General features: G+C 44.2%; 1 protein-coding gene across 12 annotated transcripts in view; it reads right to left on the bottom strand.

Moving 5' to 3' along the window:
* PRKN (parkin RBR E3 ubiquitin protein ligase) overlaps positions 1-19,190 on the bottom strand; it is a 1,297,158-nt gene that overhangs the window by 15,074 nt on the left and 1,262,894 nt on the right. For 9 of the 12 annotated variants that reach the window (XM_082475577.1, XM_082475586.1, XM_082475576.1 and 6 more), the window contains one exon: positions 14,269-14,386. In XM_082475577.1, the coding sequence (XP_082331703.1) occupies positions 14,269-14,386 (118 nt within the window). Of the gene's footprint in view, positions 1-5,775; positions 8,393-14,268; positions 14,387-19,190 lie in introns of those variants that run through there. The other 3 variants (XM_082475589.1, XM_082475590.1, XM_082475579.1) reach the window with 2 other exon arrangements.

The raw sequence follows: 19,190 nt of genomic DNA, 5'->3' as shown, positions 1-19,190 counted from the left end.
AATTTCTCCCAATTCAGGACCCACGCAGGAAGGCCCCTGTGCTCTCTGTGGCCGCCAGCTCACAGCCTCCGGGCCTAACGCTGGCCATCCGCCCGCTCTCACTCATCGTTTTCAACATGCCCCTGGGAAGTTTCCCCTCATCCTTCCCCTCGCCAAGCCTGGACCTAGCACAGCTTCTGTTAGGGTGCTGACCAAACTGCTTTGTGGTCGCACATCTGTCTCCTCTGATGGTTTGTCAGAGTCTTTTGGGTTTTTTTCGGCCGCACCGCAGCTTGTTTGGGATCTTAGTTCCCTGACCAGGGATTGAACCCGGGCCCTCGGCAGTGAGAGCACTGAGTCCTGACCACGAACCCCCAGGGAATTCCCTGTCAGTCTTGAGCAGAGGAAATTTGTCTTTATTTCTGTAGCCCTGACACCCAACATATTTAGTGCTCAGTAATTGTTTGTTGAAGACATAGAAAACAAACTTATGCTCACCAAAGGGGTCGGGGGGTGGGGATAAATTAGGAGTTTGGGATTGATAGCTACACTACTATATATAAAACAGACAAACAACAAGGACTTACCATATAACACAGGGAACTATACTCAATATCTTGTAATAACCTATAGTGGAAAAGAATCTGTAAAAGAATGTGTGTGTGTGTGTGTATAACTAATTCACTTTTCTGTACACCTGAAACTAACACAACATTGTAAATCAACTATATTTCAGGGAAGCAGGCTGGAGCCAGTGGTGACTCAACCGTGGTTGATGCAGAGAACTCGTGTGAAATCATGAAATTGGAATGTCTCCATGACAAATGGCCCTGAAAATAAAGCCAGCTGCTAATGCAGAGAGGTATTTCAGAATTCAAAGATTTTCAAATACCACGTGATGGGTCCCTGGTGAGAGTCAAGGGCTTCCTATGGTATTAGCTGATCCTCTTCCAAGTGGGACAAACTCCTTGGGAGACATCAGTATCGGTTGGTTTGGCTTGAGGGAGGATCAGGGGAAATTTCAGGCGGGGGTAGGAGCGTCAGGCAGCGACAGTAGCCAAGGCTGCTGGGCCTGCTCGAGGCCCGTTCCTGGGCGCTGCTCCCCTGGGGCCAGGCTCCCCAAGGTGTGGTCCACGGCAGGGAGACCAACTCATCGTTCTTCGCCCAGGATGGCCTCAGTTTCTGAACTGACAGTCCGTGTGCAGGAGCCCCCTCTGTCCTGGGTTCAGGGGGAAGGTTGGTCATCCCCACAAGAGGCAGAGAAGATGCTCATGAGAAACTCAGAAGGGTCGTGTTCATGGGGGGCTGGAAGCTGAGTCCCATCTTCCCAGAGACTCCACCCAACTCATTTTTCTCCCACTCTCCCTTGTCCAAATCCATTTGGCAAAACTCCTTTGAAAGAAGCAGAAGAGTGTTTCTAAATGTTTCATTATCATTTGTGTAAAGTTCAGGTAATGCGAGGACTGAATTATTGATTGGAAAATCTTCATTTCTTGGCTGCCTGCAATCTGGGCAGCTTAAACTGTCACGGGAAGTTAAAAACTGTTTTTCATTATAAAGTGATATTTTCACACTGCCAAGAAACGTGGAAAGTAGAGACAACTGAAAGTTCACGTATAATTTTATCACCATAGCAAACTGCATTTTAATATATGTTCTTCAATCACTTTTTCTTAGACTTAATTTTTTAAAAATAATTGCAATTACAGCATACGTACCATTTTGGTAAACTCCTTTTTACTCCCCATTACATTATAAACATTTTTTCATGCTGCACCATAGTTTTCATACCCAAACTGTTTAATGACTACATGAAAAACACTTTTGAATTAGATCGGGAAATTTCAAAGACATACTTATTAACTTAATTAGCGTACAGTTGATCATAATGAAGTCCTGAAAAATTGTCATTTTAGAAATCTATTGACATGGGAAGATGCTCATCTTATGTTTTTAAGTAGAAATAAGTAAGATGCGAGATAATTATTTCTAAATGGTGGTTTTAATTTTTCCTTTTTGCCTTTTTTACTTTCTGGAATGTGATAATGAAATAATTACTTTGTAATAAAAACACAAGGAACACTTTCCAGAGAAAAAAATACTGAGAGATTTGATGCTTAACAGCATCTCACAAAAATGCCATTGAAGTCACTCTGAGTTTGGAATTAAGAAGCCAAGAATCATGGATAAAACAAATTATCTATAGAAAGGAAAAACTGCAGAGTTTGCAGTTGGAGAGTTTTCAAGAACAGCCATTGTACAGGTGAGGTCACCCGGGCACTGGAGGGGAGGAGGGTTCAAGGGGAGAACCCTTTGAGTGGAATTCTCAGGGACTCCAAGCTAAGGATACCTGATCTGAGACCAGGGATTTCCGTCCTGCGTCATATGTGCCTTTGTAATGGAAATTGATCGTCTGCCCAGGGGACACTGGTCATGCAGCTGAGTCACTTAGCTCTGAGTCTAGGCTCTATAAGTTAGCTTTACACAGTGGTGTGATTTTCAAGTAGATTTGCTCAGAACTCCAAAATGCAATGCCCTAGTTATGGAGCCTGGAATGTGGCAGGCCCGGCACTAGGTATTGTGGATACAAAGGCTAGTATTGTAGCTATGTTCTCCTTATCTGCTCCCGGGGGGGTAGAGATAAGTAAATAAGTGATTAAAGTTTCACACGTTAAATGCTATTATGAAATATAAATATGAATAAATTATAATAAATATGAATAAATATAAAAAATAAATATTTGGTTCCTGGCCCATGGTCCCTAAAAACTTTGGAATCTCTGGAGTGATGTGTATGCTAATGAGATGACTGTGGTCGGACCCTAGGTAGCTTCAGGGTGGGGGCTGCCTGCCAGGAAAGCCAAGGCACAATTAGAGGGTTGGAAATTTTAGCCCTAAGCCCTGACATTGAAGGACGGGAGATGGGGAGGGGAAGGAGGTTAGGTGAATTACTAATGGCCAACGATGTAACCAATCGTGTCTACTTAAGGAAACTTCCATTAAAAAACCCTAAGCAACTGCGTTCAGAGAGCTTCCCAGCTGGCGAACACGCTGGGGTACGGGGAGGGTGAGACACCCACAGAGAGTGTGGACGCTTGGCACACCCCTCCCCATCCCATCCCTGCCCTATGCAGCTCTTCCATTGGCTGTTCTTGAACCTGAATTATTTATAACAAACCAGTAACAGTGAATAAAGCACTTTCCTGAATTCTGTGAGCCATTCCAGGGTAATATTGAACTTGAGAGGTTGGGTCATAGAAACCCCCGATTTATAGCCCGTCGGTCAGAAGTACAGGTGGCAACCTGGGACCTGTGACTGGTGTCTGAGGCGGGAGTGGTCTTGAGGGGCTGAGCCCTCAACCTGTGGATTCTGACCCGCACTCCGGGTAGGTAGCCGCAGACGAAATTGACTCGTAGGATACCCAGTGGTGTTGGGAGGCCTTTGCTGGTGTCGGGAAAAAACACCACACGACTATGCCTCGGGAAGTAGTGCAGCTCTGGGAACACAGAGGAAGGGCCCTTAATGCAGACTAGGGTGGCTGGAGAAGGGGTCCTGGAGAAGTGGATTAAACGGAGACCTAAGGGTGGCCAGGCAAAGGGGGAAGACAGGGTTGTAAAGAAAAGATTCCGGGCAGATGGACAATCTCAGGAGAACCTCGGGAGGTGCGCTTCTCCTTGCAAATATAAACTGTACACGGACCCTGTAGCTTCCATGCCTCACTCTCTGATGAGCTACATTAGTGTGAGTCTATCTTCTTGGGTCCCGACACCTCTTGACACAGTGACAAAGCTGATTCTCTCGGCCTACGCATCAGAGGGTGGGATCAGGGAGCGCCAGGGTCCCACTGAGACAGTGTCACCAACGCGAGCGCCTAACGGATCTTCCCAGAAAATACTCTCTGCCTTGTTTTGCATGATTATTCAAACTGCAGTGAAAGTTCTTAAATATTTGTGGTTGGACAGTTTATTCACAGTGGGTAATCTGAAGACAGGCCCAGTGTTGTTTTGAAATAGGGTTGTCTTTTCAAACCTGACATAGATACTCTCCGTGGTGTCAGAAGTGGCCTGGCGGGGGTAACGGGGGCGGGATGCACGCGCCAGTGATGTTCGCTTCCCCGCTCTCGGCTGTTCCTTCTGAGTCGGGAGCCACGGCTGCACTTATTCATCTCCACTCACGGTGTCAGCTCTTTACTGTACATCCTGGAGATTCTGCATAACAGCTGGATCTTGTCCCTTCAAGCCTTTCAAACACAGCTGGCAACTTGCCTTTGCAGGAAAATTTCTGGGACCGTGGAGAAGCTGATCCAACACGCCGAAACCCACCGCGACTCTGTCACCCGCCTCTTCCACGAAATCACGAACTCTGTGAAGGTACACAGATGCCTTCCCGGCACCTGCAATTAGTCTGCATTCATTCTGTGCTTTTTGTTAGTTTGTTCGGGGCTCTCCACTGACTAGTTCATCTATTAATAATAAGGAATACTTACTGAATGTCTCCCGGGTGCAAGGCACTGTCTTAAGGGCTTTACGTGAAATCAATTCATGTAGTGCTCATACCAGCCCCACGAGGTAGCTGCTGCTACTGTCCCCAGGGTTCACACCCAGGGGGGCAGTGGAGTCGCTCGCTCAACTGCTTTCTCTGCCTTCGTTTCTAGAAACGTGGTGTTTCCTCAAAGCATTTCCTGGGGTGTTTGGCACCAAGGGGGGCCTCGGGGTGTGCCGCTTGCCCCAGATATGTAGAGGAGCTCTCCAAGAACGCTCCATCCGGGCTTCCCTGGTGGAGCAGTGGTTGAGAATCTGCCTGCCAATGCAGGGGACACAGGTTCGAGCCCTGGTCTGGGAAGATCCCACATGCCACGGAGCAACTAGGCCCGTGAGCCACAACTACTGAGCCTGCGCGTCTGGAGCTTGTGCTCCGCGACAAGAGAGGCCGCAACAGTGAGAGGCCCGTGCACCGCGATGAAGAGTGGCCCCCGCTTGCCACAACTAGAGAAGGCCCTCACACAGAAATGAAGACCTAACACAGCCAAAAATAAAATAAATAAATAATAATTAAAAAAAAAAAAAAAAAAAAAAAGAACGCTCCATCCACATCACTGAGACACGGACGCCTTGTAAAGTGAACAATGCACAGCCACCAACATGGAGCCGAAGAAGCGCAGAGTCAACACGCCCGCGCTGAGAGCAACGCAAAGTCACCCAACGTTTCTGAGGTGACATGACAGAGAAAGTCCCGTGGTCTTTCCCAACACAAACTTCTGTTTTAAACATTTATTAGAAAAGTTTGCTCAGAAGGCAGGAAAGTAACTGTTAGATTTTTAAGTGATGGTTTGCTTTTCAGAGCCCTGTCAAAATTTTTAAAAAATTTTATTGAAATATAGTTGATTTACAATGGTGGTGTTAATTTCTGCTGTACAGCAAAGTGACTCAGTTATACATATATATTCTTTTCCATTATGGTTTATCACAGGATATTGAATATAGTTCCCTGTGCTCTACAGTAGGACCTTGTTGTTTATCCATCCTGTATATACTAGTTTGCATCTGCTAACCCCAAACTCCCAATCCTTCCCTCCCCTACCCCGCTGCCCCTTGTAGAGCCCTTTTAAATTTTGAAAGCACTGGAGAAACTACCTAGTTTTAAAACAGCTGGGGTTCATCTGGAGCTCAGAATAGAGACACGATGGCCACGGCCTCACCAGGTAATCCTTTCGGGCCACGAGTGACACGTCCTGGGCTTCCCTCCCACGTCTTCAGCATTTATTGACAATATGTCTTCAAAGATGGACTCAGAAACTCTTTGGATGCTTTTATTGACAATTTGAGTACAACCTTAGACATAGTTGCCAAGTATTTCTTTACACAGTTCAGAGAAAAATAAAGATTCTTCTGCAAAGACTTTATTTCTGTTCTTTTGTTAGATTCACAGTTTGCTGCACCGTTCAATGCTCAGACATGTTCATTTATAGTGGTTTGTGATTCACGCTCATTTACAGTGGCTGCTTGTTCTTTAACTTGTTTTAAGAATCAGTATTCTATTCTGAAAAAAAAAAGAAGGTACCACCAGGAAAGTAGCAGGGACCTAGGACTTCTACTGCCTGCGTGAGTGGGAGCAAACTTTGTCTGCCTCGCGCACCCAACAAGCCATGCAGATCGGGAGGGGGCAGTAACAGCAAAGTCATTAAACTGCAAAGCTGTGAAGGGTATAAGATTCTGGGTGCCCCCCTACAGAGGGAACCATCTGACTGTCCTGCCGGCTCGGCGTACAGAGGAGCTGCTACCTGCTGGGACTGTCGGTAACTCGCAGGCAAGCCCCGCGTGGGTTGCAGGCTGAGCCCTGATGCCAGCCATGGGGATGTGGGGCTCCAGCCTGGTGACCTGTCTCTTTCTTACTTGGGAGACTGGCTCTCCGTTATCTCTGTACCATCCATAGGCTCCCTGACAGGAGGTGGCAGCCTCTGGGCCGTGCTGGGGAGGTTGGATTTTCCGACAGAGTGAAGCCATGCGAGGCCCTTCCCGCTGACGAGGCTGCCTCCCCCCATCATGTCCCAGCTGCAGGACCTCTGAGGAAGATGGAGAGGGGGGACTGTCCCTGGATAGATGGTTAGGGACAGAGGGACAGATGTCCTGGGGGAGTCTGCTGGGGTCCTTCCCTCTCTCCCTCCAGCAAAGATTTCTGGTGCTACGTCTACAAAGACAAAGCCTGCTACAGATTTCATAATTTCCAGGGTCTCTAAATCCAAAAGAAACTCTGTGCTCTAGTGAGAGTCAGTGATGGTCACGATCTTCCCGAGAAGGCGGACGAGAACAAAGACAGTGGTTTGACTTTGCCATCACACGCGGTGCTGTGAAGGATGAGGTTTGGCACATTCAGTGTAAACACATCTCTTTTTGATGTATTGTGAATGCCTCAAAAATAAAAAAAGGATGAAAACTTGATCAACAATCCGATTCAAGCCATGTTAACGTGAGGAAATAGTCTTGTGTGAGTTTACATCCTAGAGAAATGAACTCTGAATAACCCGTTGGGCGGGCAGAGCCCGGAGTGGGCTGTCCTGAGCCATGTTAATTACACTTATAATGTATTTTGGTTCCATATCACAGCGATTCGTCCCCAATGACCCCTTTATCCTTTTAGGCACGTTTTTGTTGTTGTTGCAGTTTCCCTTTGCACTCTGTTGCTTTGACAACTGTAATCTGAATCAGATCTGAAAGGGGTCCAGAATAAAATATTTTGGTATAAAATATTTTGATACAAAAAAGTGTAATTAACATGGTCCAGGTGGACAGAAAGTGCATAAAATTTCATTTTGATGATCTGGAAACGCTCCTTCTTTACAGATTCTGCTTTAATAACCTGCATGTTTGTTACCACTGAGAATCATTATGAAATCATTTCTAAAAGTGTCCCCTCTAGAGGCACCTTATTCATTACATTGACAGTGAAGCCAGATGTATGAGCTTATTCTCCAAGCTCAACATGAATGTTTAAAATCAAATTCTCAATTTTGTAATATTTTCAGAAAAACAATTTCTTTCTAAAGTTGCATATAATTAAATGAAGTGAAAGTACTCTAAGTTTTGATTTCTTCCCTATACACTTGAACATTCAATGTTCAGATTAAGTTTCACAATTTCTCACTTAGTTGACAAGCTGATTCATGCAGAGTTGATATTCCATTAATGCAATACATAAAAATAGAATTCTTGGGGATAAACACATGGTTTTGACTATTGCCTGTGGTTCTTTGGGAATAGATGCTTTCTGAAAATTTAAATAAGAGCATCGCTTTTTTAAGCTGTGAATGTCGTTCTCAGAATCCACTGCAGTCAGTCTTAGAGAGGACCGCTGACAATAACTCCTCAAAACTATTTCCCACCTCACCAAAGGTTTCTTCCCATTATTTGCTGAAGGTAAAAGGCAGGTAATTGAACCTGAGAAATCTCTGCGTATTTTTCCAGCCTGACTTGAATTCACTCAAGAATGACAACTCATACGAAAGGTGAATGGCACTGCCATCTGTGCCCTGGTGTCCGTGTATTGCCGAGGCCTGCGAATACTTCCTGATGGTCTCACCATTAGCTTGGCTGCTTGTCAGGGGCACAATGAAAGGGATCCTGGGAGCTTCTCTTATAACTGTTTTCGTGATTTTGGAAAGCACTTGAAGTGTGTGTGTGTGTGTGTGTGTGTGTGTGTGTGTGTGTGTGTTTAGAGAAAGAAGTAGCAGATGACACTAGGACACTCTGTACGTTTCCCAGCGGGATGGCGGCTGAGTGCGCCTGCGTGACCGCTGCTTCAGCTACACGTCGAACCAGTGGTCCCCCATGCAGGCGCGGTTCCACTCCCAGCCGCAGTTCCAGCACCACTCGAGCTGGCACTGGGGCTGCGGGCACTTCATGTGCATGCACCCTCCTGTGGGCAGACAGAGGCCACAAATAAGCACCTGGGAAACACTCCTGCACCAACCTTCTGTTCCAGAAATGCTTTCTAACAGAATTATTGCAAGCCATCCAAGAGCAGAATCTGAACTGAGGAAAACAAACCAGAAAGCCCACTGGGAAGTTCTAAAGTTCTGACATTCGTTAAGAAATGAGAGAATAACCTATATGGGAAAAAAATCTGAAAAAGAATGGAGATATATATCTGATTCACTTTGCTGTACACTTGAAACTAACACAACATTGTAAATCAACTATACTCCAATAAAAATTTAAAAAAAAAAGAAATCAGTGAGATCGAAGCATGACACGTCCATCAAGGACAGATTTTACTTGTAAATCTGAGTTTACTGACTTCTCTTAAGATGGGATTTAAAGACAAACGCTTTGTGTTTCACAGACGGGGTCAATTCCTTATTTAAATATATAGTAAATTTAATATTTTAAGTATACAATAATATATTTAACAATTTAATACATAATAACGTCAATATATACTAGGAGTAATTTTTATCCTTTCTTCAGTGTTACTTGGCTTGAAAAAATTCGTAAGACAGGAGTTGGGACAGCTGTTCCAAAAGCATTTAATAGTGAATAGGTTCCTTCATGCTATTCAAAATTTTATTTAAGATGAGGATAGAGAGAAACTAATGAATAATACTAGGTGCTCTACATCTGTTACGTCATTTATTCCTCAACAGCACCTTGTGAGATAAGGGTGTTAACTGGCTGTAGAATCTTCTCAAGGTCTCAAGGCTTTTAAGTGTGAAGCCAGAGGTTTAACCAAGATGTGTGTGATTCCAATGTTCTTTCTTTCATGGAACAGGGCCTTTCCAGTATGAGATGAAAAGTCCCTTATTTTGGGATTCCCCACCTCCCGCATTTGTTAAATACGTTCCCTATTTGCTTCTGGGGATCAGACACCAAGTCTGCCGTGAAGTCAAGAGAAAGTTATTTGTATGAAGTTATATGTAGAGAACTGTTTGTGAGTGACTTTCCCAGATAACCCAGCAAAAGCAATGTCTTTCCTTGAATTCCTTGTAGCACTGAATGTGTTCCATTGTTCAATTTTACCAATTGCCTTGTTAAGCCATTTTTTCTTGCCAAATTTTCCAAAGAATTGCTTCAGTGCTGTCTCATTTTTATATTTGAAGCTTGGCATGAGAGCTTGCACTAATATAAAATATTTATGAATATGTAACTAAAGGCATTTGTTTTAGACCAACTTAAGGGCATTTAAAATCCCATAGTTTTCTACTTCTTTTTGGTTTGCTTTAAAGATCATTTAAAAACTCAAATATGTGGAAAATAAAGGGAAAAACGTGTGATACTTTTCTCTTACTATTTCCCAATTAGCATTACACAATTACAGGATTGTGTAATTTTCAACACATATTTATTCATTGTGCACTTAGGATGTCAATAATATAATAAATAATGTAATACTGTATAATCACTTAAATTTCTCTGGAATATCATAAAGAATGCTTAAGCAATGTATTCAAATTCAATGGACTATTAAGTGAGACTGAATGAAAGTTTGAGAATGTTTTCCTATTATATCAAAATCTTAACGGATCTGGAATACTAGCTTTAACAAGTAAGATTTTATTATAGAAACCAGACTCACAATGGCACAGTGGAATAAGAAGAAAGGAAATAGCAAGAGAGAGGATATTCATGTTGTTAACTTTCTTTTCTTCCTGGTGTGTAATATGGAAGGATTATGCTAGACCCCATAATATGGAGAAGGGTCAGAGACTCCAATTCTAAAAGCCTTGCCAGCTTAAAAGTCAACTCGAGCAAGAAGCTGCTGACCATGCCATGCTAATTTGTGGATATTTGCATGGAGAAAGTCTGGCTTCCCTCTTAGAGGATTCTGTCTCCTGACTGACGCTCAAACCATGAAAAGCCCCAACTGTGCACAGCCAACAGCATGGCCTGGGCTGGCCACTCCGCCATTAGATTTAATGAGAGATCAGAAGTTCTTGAACAACCTGAAGGCAAATTTAACTGGCAACAGACGCTTATTGCAGAGAAAATGGATCCTGAATCTCATCTGTTTGAGGTGGAAGTAAAGGAAGAACTTCCGGGGATTAAAGGGCGTTATAGGAGGGAGTGCCAAGTTCAGCCTGCGTTTAAAATGGAAATAATTCTCATTATCATGACAGCTTTGCTGAAGGAAGAACTACTTTTCTGGGATTCAGCTGAATATGAAACAGGCTATGAATTTAGGTAGAGAGCTAGATAATGAGACTAGCTTTTCTTGCTAATGGAACCTAAGTTTGTTTTGGTCGTAGTGATATCCTTTAAAACAGTACAGACTATCATTAATAAGCTGAAAGTTTCAGCTTTTCAGTTCATAGGTTAAAAATCTATAGGTGTGACCTCTAAGCCAGTGGGAGAATCAGGTTTCCCTGAAACTAAATCCAGTCCTGCCTAAGCCCAGACTCCTAGATGTGTTGTTAACGGTCTGACTCTTTCTCAGTACGGGTCATTCATCTTGAATTGATTCAAACAAAATTTTGAGAAAACATAAACCTGCTCCTTAGTCCTTCATGGTCATACGCTACACAGAATTGTGAAGAAGCATTTTCCCTCAACAATATATTCTGTGCATTTTTTTGTTTTTTAATATATTTAGCTCTACCTCATTCTTTTAAAGATTGCCTGTCCCTCTATCCATTAAAGAACACTTGCATATGCTCCAATTTTTCACGATTTAATGATTCTGAGAATATTCTGGAACACATGTCCCTGGACCTTTTGCAAGTAATCAAAATTCCAAGAGACAGAATTACGTGTACAATTGGGATCCACCTTTAACATGCTATCCTGGTTATGGTAAAGTGAACACACATTTTGTTAAAAATTAAAAGCAGTTGTAGACTAAAAACAAAAATCTAGAGGTGAAAAATCAGAGCTTTCCATGTATAGTACATCACCATATTTCAAAGAAAGAACCAGATTAGGAGACATGTCTATAGTCAGGAATCACTTGACTCCTTCAATTCCACCTTCTGGGGCTGCAGGTGTGCTCTGACTCAAGGCAGACCTGAGCACGTCGTTTTCTGGCCTCACACCCTGGAGCGGTTCCCTGTCTGACAGAATCAGGTCCAAGCCCTGCACGTCATTCTGGGCCCTGCATTCCACCCACCCACCGCTTCAGCCATCCTCGGCCAGGAACCCCCAACAGCTGGGCTTCTTGCACACACCGGCACTGACGGTTTACCCTCCCTGCCTTTGCACTACCTGCTGGCTGCCTGGAAGGCTTCTCTCCCACGTCCTTGCCTGGCTCATAACCTTGACCCTTATTCTCGGCTCAGGCATCATCTCCACCAGGAAGCCGTCTCTTAACCCCAAGGTCTTTCTTTAGTAGCTTGTTTTCTCTGTCATATTTTATAAGATTACCTATTTATGTGTCTATCTCCTTTCCTAGCTCCTTTTAAATTCAACAAATATTTATTTATCGGGTACTCTTCTGGGCCCAGGGGATAGACAGCCAGGGTTCCTGACCTTTGAAAATAGCAAAATGGGTCTCTTACTGTTGAATCTGCATCCTTTAAGTACCCATGAGACAGAACACTGGCCGGTGCCCATCAGCACTGCACATCCCCGCTGATGAAAGGCCTTTGCTTCTTTCTCAACACTGTTCAGTCCGTGAGGAATAGGAAAGCTCTTTCCTCTGATTCTGTTGTTGTCTCCCCTTTATAGGTGCGGGCCAGCCTGCTGCATTTCCAGGAGCGTTCCAGTACAGGAAGGAGTAACGATGACTCACTGGATAAACTCTCTTCCCACCCATCCCACCCCCCTCCCCCGACCCGGGAGACCTCTGATTCAGGGCTGGGGGCCTGGCCTGTGGCTGCCGCTCTGGGAGGTGTCAGCGATCTCAAGTTTGTATTCATGAAGACAAAGGACGTAGCTGAGGAAAGAGAGCCTCAGGGCCCACCCTGGGGCCGCGGGCTGGGTTTCACACACAGCAGGCCAGCTCTCAGCCCCGACAAACCAGTGAATATCTCTAGATATCAGAGTACTCTGGGGAAATATTGGAATGGGAAGTTTCCCTAGCATTTTCCTTCTTTCTTTTTTTTTTTTTTTTTTATCAGATGCAAAGTGTTTAATAGTGTTAATAATATGTAATAATAAGGGCAGCTAGTGAAGGCCCAGTGAAGAGAACGTGGGAAAAACAGTACCTGTGCTTCGTTGATTTCTCAGCCGCGCTAGTGCCGCTGACCCTACCGCGCACGTACTGACGTGCTTCACATTTAGAAAGAACTCTGGGTGCTGGGCTGGGACGGCTTTAAGGCGGATGGCACGGGTGCCCCGCCGGCTTCCGCGAGTAGCAGGGTCCCTGGGAAGGGGGCAGCCCAGAGGAATGCTCTGAATATAGACTAGAGTTTGACTTCCGGCAACACGACAGAGCCCGGGAGGGCTACACAGCGATGGCCCCCAGACCACATGATCGCACAGAGCAGCCATCAGAGCAGGGGGAGGTCAACGGGGGGAGGAAAAACCACAGCCACGAGCATGGTCGTGTCCCCAGAGCTGAGCTGGTCTCCCTTTCAGTATCCTCCAGCAGTTGCATGGGGCCACTTGGCAGGAGGCAAGGAGACGGGAGCTGGGAGGGGCTCCTTCTGGTAGAAGCTCTCTCAGGTCTCCCCACAGCTGTGGTGGCTCCCAGGATGTGAGGAGGCGTGGACGTGACCACACGTGAAAGGGAAGGGAGATGCTGCCCTGGGTGTAGACTATCCCCAGGGAGAACCATCCAAATAGGGATGGCGGTGTTTCTAAGCCCGTAAATCTGTGCAAAGTAGCAGATATATGTGGGCTCCTGGGAGACCCTGACTATGGTGAATGTCGTTTCATCCATCCAGAGGTGTCTCCAAGTTATCCCCTCCCATGCTTAAAATTTAGAGAGAAGCTGGTAGAAGGCAAAAGTCCCATTCAGAAACGCACTCATGGAAAGGCTAGTTTAATGAAGGAGCCAAGCGTCACCCCAACGTAAGGCGCTAACTCTCCCGCCACAGGGATGGTGAGACCAGAGCCTAGAGTGTGTCCCGTGCTCAAAGGGATAGGAATCACTGACGTGAAAGAGAGAGTTTCATGGCCAAAAAAATTGGGAACCAACTGGTTACACAAAGTTAAACAGATTTCTTTACAAAAGGCATTCTGAACGGCTTGAATGTATGTTACGAATGGGGATAAGAGTAGCTTCCTTATGTGTTGTCTGTGAGGATTAAATGATCTGATACTCGAAGGGAACTTAGAACCAGCGAGAACTTAGAACCAGCATTCAGTAAGTGCTCAGTACAAGTCAGTTGTTTTCCTTGTTGTTATTCTCCAAGAGGGGATACAGTGGGAACCAACTGCCAGATGTACGTGACGTGGTGGCATCTGCCTTTCCCCGGTGAGTATCTCTAGATACCAGAGTAATATGGAGGGCACTCTGGGGGAAATATTGGACTGGAAAGTTTCCCTAGCACTTGTTTTTAAAAATCAGGTGCAAAGTGTTTAGTAGTGTTAATAATAAATAATAATAAGGGCAGTGAGTGTTTCTTGAGTGCTTTCTCTATGGCAGGCACCGGGGAGGCATTTGCCACCCACCATGTCATATGGTTCTATTGCTGCGGGACAGCTTCTGTTATCAGCTCTGTTTTTCAGAAGAGAACTTGCAGCTTAGGAGGCTAAGAAACTTGACATGAGAGAGCTGAGACTCAAACTCTGGCCAGATGGCGCCAAAGTCCCAGCGCTGAACTCTCCAGCTAGCAAGCCCTCATAGAGCCCCTGACTGTCCCAGCCACGCAGCCGACGCCCTGAGACGCCCTCACTTCTTGCCCAGCCCAGACTCACCATGTTTTTCCACCGGCACGTGGCAACGGGGACAGGGTTTAGTGGTTTTCTTGATTGTTTCTTTGGAGGCATGCTCCCACCGGGCCTGCTCTGCCGCCTTCTCATCAACTCGGTAGGCCTGGGTAAATGAGACAGAAGGAGGTGAAATTCAGATCTTCACAGTGGGCTCCAACGTGGGTCCCCTGAAACACTGCACAGGAAGTTCTTAGAGATGGAAGTGCCTTCAGGCAAGAAGCTCAAAGTGGTGGACGGCTTTGACAAGTGGTGGACGGCTCCTGGCCATGCAGGGACATGCACCAACATGGTTTCTTGGCATCTGGCCTGTGCTTACAGGCTAAGACAAGACTGCAGTTTTGCAGTTTGAGTTCCTCTTTTTTATTGTCTTGAATAATTGTAACAAATAACATCTAGTGGGTGCTTAACATGCAGGCAAGGTGACACATACTCTTAAAACCTTCTTGTTAGACGCTTGATCAGGTGAGTGTACTGGTTTTTATTTTACATCGAGGATTAGACATGTTAAACGATTGCCCAAAGCTGATAAGCAGCAGAGTCTGTGTGACTCCAAAATCTTTGCTTTTAAACTTTCTTCAACATCTTATTATCTTTCATTCCTGCACCTGGACAGGAATGTGGTCACAGACAGGACAGGGCAGGAACAGGGAGGTGAGGCTGATGTGACAGAGGCAGGGGCAGCAGGAATAGGGAACAGCCAGAGGTCAAGGCTGGGCTCTGGAGCCAGCCGCCTGGGTTCAAACCCCAGCTCCACCTGGGTGGGTGGCTTTGGGAACATTCCTTAACTCTCTGAAAGTTCCCATCTCAGATGGAAATCAAAATGCCTAGTGCCTTGTGGTATCAAGGATCAAGTGGGTTAATTTCTTTAAAGGTTCAGGACGAGTATCTGACACACATTACCTGATAATAGAATGACCTCCAGATCTACAACAAGCTCTCAGAAATGTTAGCTAACATTATTCAAGTCAGAGGAATGAATCATCCCTGACTCATATACCACGAAAAAGAGGAGGGATTTCAAAGGAGCCGCTGAAGATATTCTGTGCCTGTCTAATTGTTCAGACACTACAATCTCTTCACTTACTTCAGTGCTGAATGACACATGCAGAAAAAGAATTGGTACATTTTGGAATTTAGTACAAGAACTCTGTGGTCTAGAAATATATTTCAAAATGTTAATCTGAACAGAACCCCTCCTTCTTGGCCTCTATGGTATTAAATTTTTTTCTTCTATGCTTTAAAATTAATACGAACGTGCGGGTCATTTTATTAATTTGTAATGACTCTTAAGACATTCCCAGAGCTATTTTTAGATTAAGAAAGTACTAAAAATGACTTAAAACATAAATTAGTGAAGAAATCAAATAACATGAAATGCTCTAATACTCTGATATTACTCTAATAATAACATTGATGATACTTTACAAATTTATAACACATTGTTTTTTACACTTTGATTTCCATCATTTCAGTGGCCCATCAAAGTAACCTAGAGAAATCAGGCAGCTATCAAACTTATTTTACAAAGGAGGCCTCTGAGTAGTAAAAAGGCCAAGTGCCAGGTTTCAGGATGCTCGCCGCATGTATAACAGCACCAGGGCCGATCAAATGCAAAAATTTGGAAAACCTGAAGGATGGAAACCCAAACCAGAGATGCTCACACACGGGGTCTCTGCCCAGCACCATGGTCTCTTAGCAGGTTTTCTAGGTGGTGAGAGTGAACGCAAGAGGTGCTGGGATGGCTGTGTTTAGAAACGACTGTGTCAGGGCTTCCGTGGTTGAGAATCCCCCTGCCAGTGCAGGGGACATGGGCTCAATCCCTGGTCCGGGAAGATCCCACATGCCACAGAGCAACTAAGCCCAGGTGGCACAACTACTGAGCCCACGCGCTGCAACTACTGAAGCCCACGTGCCTAGAGCCTGTGCTCCACAACAAGAGAAACCACCGCAATGAGGGGCACACGCACTGCAACAAAGAGTAGCCCCCGCTCGCCGCAACTAGAGAAAAGCCCGCGCGCAGCAACGAAGACCCAACACAGCCAAAAAAAAAAAAAGAAACGACTGTGTCAGTAAGTAGAGCAATCATCCTCGGATACCACAGTGCAGGGAGGGACCTAGATCAGATGTGGAATCTGGTGAGTGGATCCTTCATCCCAGACACGAATCCAACTTTTATCATTTCATCGTTAGGTTCTAAATATTTTTGAAATGTTTAAGTTTTCAGTCTTTAAGAATGAAGTATTAGGAGGCAAATAACTGTGTTTACACCTCATTTGCAGCATTTAATGGTTTTTATGGTAATTAGTATTTATGTTTCTGTTATTTTCAATAGAAAGTGAATCCATCCAAGGCCAAGATCACGTTTGTGTCTTCCTCTTCTCTCCAGTGTCTGGCACAGTGCACAGTACCTAGTGGGCACTCAGTGTGTTTTAGCTGAGTCAGTGAACAAATGACACATCCCATGAAGGCACCAGCCTGACAATCGTCTGGAATAGGACCCCGTGAACCAGCAAGGGCATGTGGGGTGCATCCCTGATGGTGGTCATTGAGGTGAAACCAATTCCTTTCTGTTAATCAGCTCTCCCGTTCACAAAGGAAACTTCCTTTATAACTCAGAGGACATCATGTGATTTGTGAATACTTTGTTAGAATAAAGCAGAATCAGTTTAACACTAAGAAGCAACCACAGGTCACGGAAAACTTCCTTTGGCTCTGGGACAACGTAAAGACCACTCATGGCCCAGAGCCCAGTGATAAAGCTGTGATGAATGCGAACCGACACAAGATTTAGTAAGTAGCTTTGTATCTCAAGTACGCGTCTTCCAATCAGCTCAGATTCACGTGTGGTCCTAACCCTCACCGAACATAGCAAATACTCTTCCCGATCCTATGTCCCCAGCTTTTCTTTTTAAGGTTCAGGAGCTTGTAATTCTGTAGCAATGGTTTAAAATTGCTTACTGGAGGCATACAGATCAGAGAAATATATAATGTTACTTATCAAAGACTAATTTGAAAATGCCACTTTTCAGCAATATGGCGCACCGCATGCTAAGTGCAATTTCTCCGAGGTCTATATACCTAAAAATGCTCGATGAAATATGCAAGAAAAGTCTTTGCTTAATAAATGGTTGATCTGAGGGGAAAGTCAGGAAAATCCCTGAAGGTCAGAATAAGAAAGAGAAAATCTTACTGGTGTAGGGAGGGAGGAATCTGGTGTTTGCTATGGGGCTATTTTCCTAGTCCCAGGCTGCCCAAGGCCTGGTCTTTACAAGCAGAGATGGGACCTGGGCAAGAGCAGTGTGGAAGGTGGAAAAATCCTCCCAGAAGAGAGAATTGATAAAGAATTGATGAAAAAACTTATGTGCTGGTCTCAGCCTTTGTCCTATGGTGGAGCAGGTCAGAGAGACAAAGTTCCTCTGAGAATTCCTAACCACTAAGCCTTATGCACAGCGTTTGTGAAAAGAATGCATACCACTTGATTAGCTTAAAGAAGGACTCACGCTAAGAAGTTAATTTGAAATACTCCCGGATTGGCAGTATACCCAAGAACCTGGCTGAAGCAAAAATATTTTCTTTTTTTTTTGTTTTGTTTTGTTTTGTTTTTTTATACTGCAGGTTCTTATTAGGCAAAAAATATTTTCTGTAGAGTAATGCACTTTATTTTTTTTTTTTTTTATTTTTTCACACACACACACTGTATTTTATTTTTACAAGAGATAAATAGACTGACACCAAGCATTGTACATGGATGACCACAACAAAAGCAACAATGATTGCCATTACCAAACATGAAACACACTCATACTATGTCATAATATTGACATTCAGTCCAGTAATCCTCCACTGTAACAGCTCCTTTACTTTGCCGTGAAAATTGATTTGTATAGAGTAATGCACTTTAAAAAGACAAACCTCAAAAAAAAAAAAAACAACAAAAAAAAACCAAATAAAATTCCAAGAAATCTGGGATCACAATAAAAAAGTCACCAAATACAGGCGAAAACAAGCTACCATGAGTGAAAGTGGCAGAAGTGCAAAACTGCAGAATTTGACCAGCAAAGGTTGTGGATATTGGAATGATCAGATGCAGAGTACAAAATAAGTATGTTTAGTAATACAAATATATAAATTTATTTATGAAAAAAATAGACTCACAGACATAGAAAATAAACTTATGGTTACCAAAGGGGAAAGGGTGGGGTAGGGGGAGAGGGATAAATTAGGAGTTTGGGATTAACAGATACACCTACTATATATAGACAGATAAACAACAAGGATTTACTGTATAGCACAGGGAACTATATCCAATATCTTATAATACCTATAATGGAAAAGAATCTGCAAAAGAATATATATATACACACACACATAAATATATATGTATGTCTATGTATAACTGAATCACTTTGCTGTACACCTGAAACTAACACAAAATTGTAACTCAACTGTAGTTTAATTTTTAAAAAAGTAAATCAATCAATAAAATGGCATGGCATCCCGTTCCTCACATGCTCATGGAACCAGCTCTCTTGTCCTCTTGCTGGTTTTCCCACTGATTCCATGAAGAAGACACAGAGCTGTGTCTAGGAATCGTGCCGTGACGGCTACAAAGTTGTAATAGGTTTGCAGTGAGCATGTACAGGCAGGGGAAGCAGGCTGGTCCAGGACCCTGGAGCTGAGGCTCGGGATCCAGGTGTGGAAAGGGATGGGGCAGGGGAGGAGGTCCAAGAGGGAGGGGATATAAGTACACCTACAGCTGATCCACTTCATCGTACAGCAGCAACTAACACAGCGCTGTAAAGCAATGATACTCCGATAAATAAATAAATTTAAAAAAAAAAGAAGTAACGGTGACCATGTCTATTATATGAGGAAGCTGTGCTCTCCGTCAGGAGCTCGGAGTAGAT

Source organism: Balaenoptera physalus (assembly GCF_965194825.1).
Source record: "Balaenoptera physalus genome assembly, chromosome: 9".
NCBI classification, from domain to species: domain Eukaryota; kingdom Metazoa; phylum Chordata; class Mammalia; order Artiodactyla; family Balaenopteridae; genus Balaenoptera; species Balaenoptera physalus.
The sequence above is the reverse complement of the archived record's forward strand: the minus strand, read 5'-3'. Positions and strand labels throughout refer to the sequence as shown.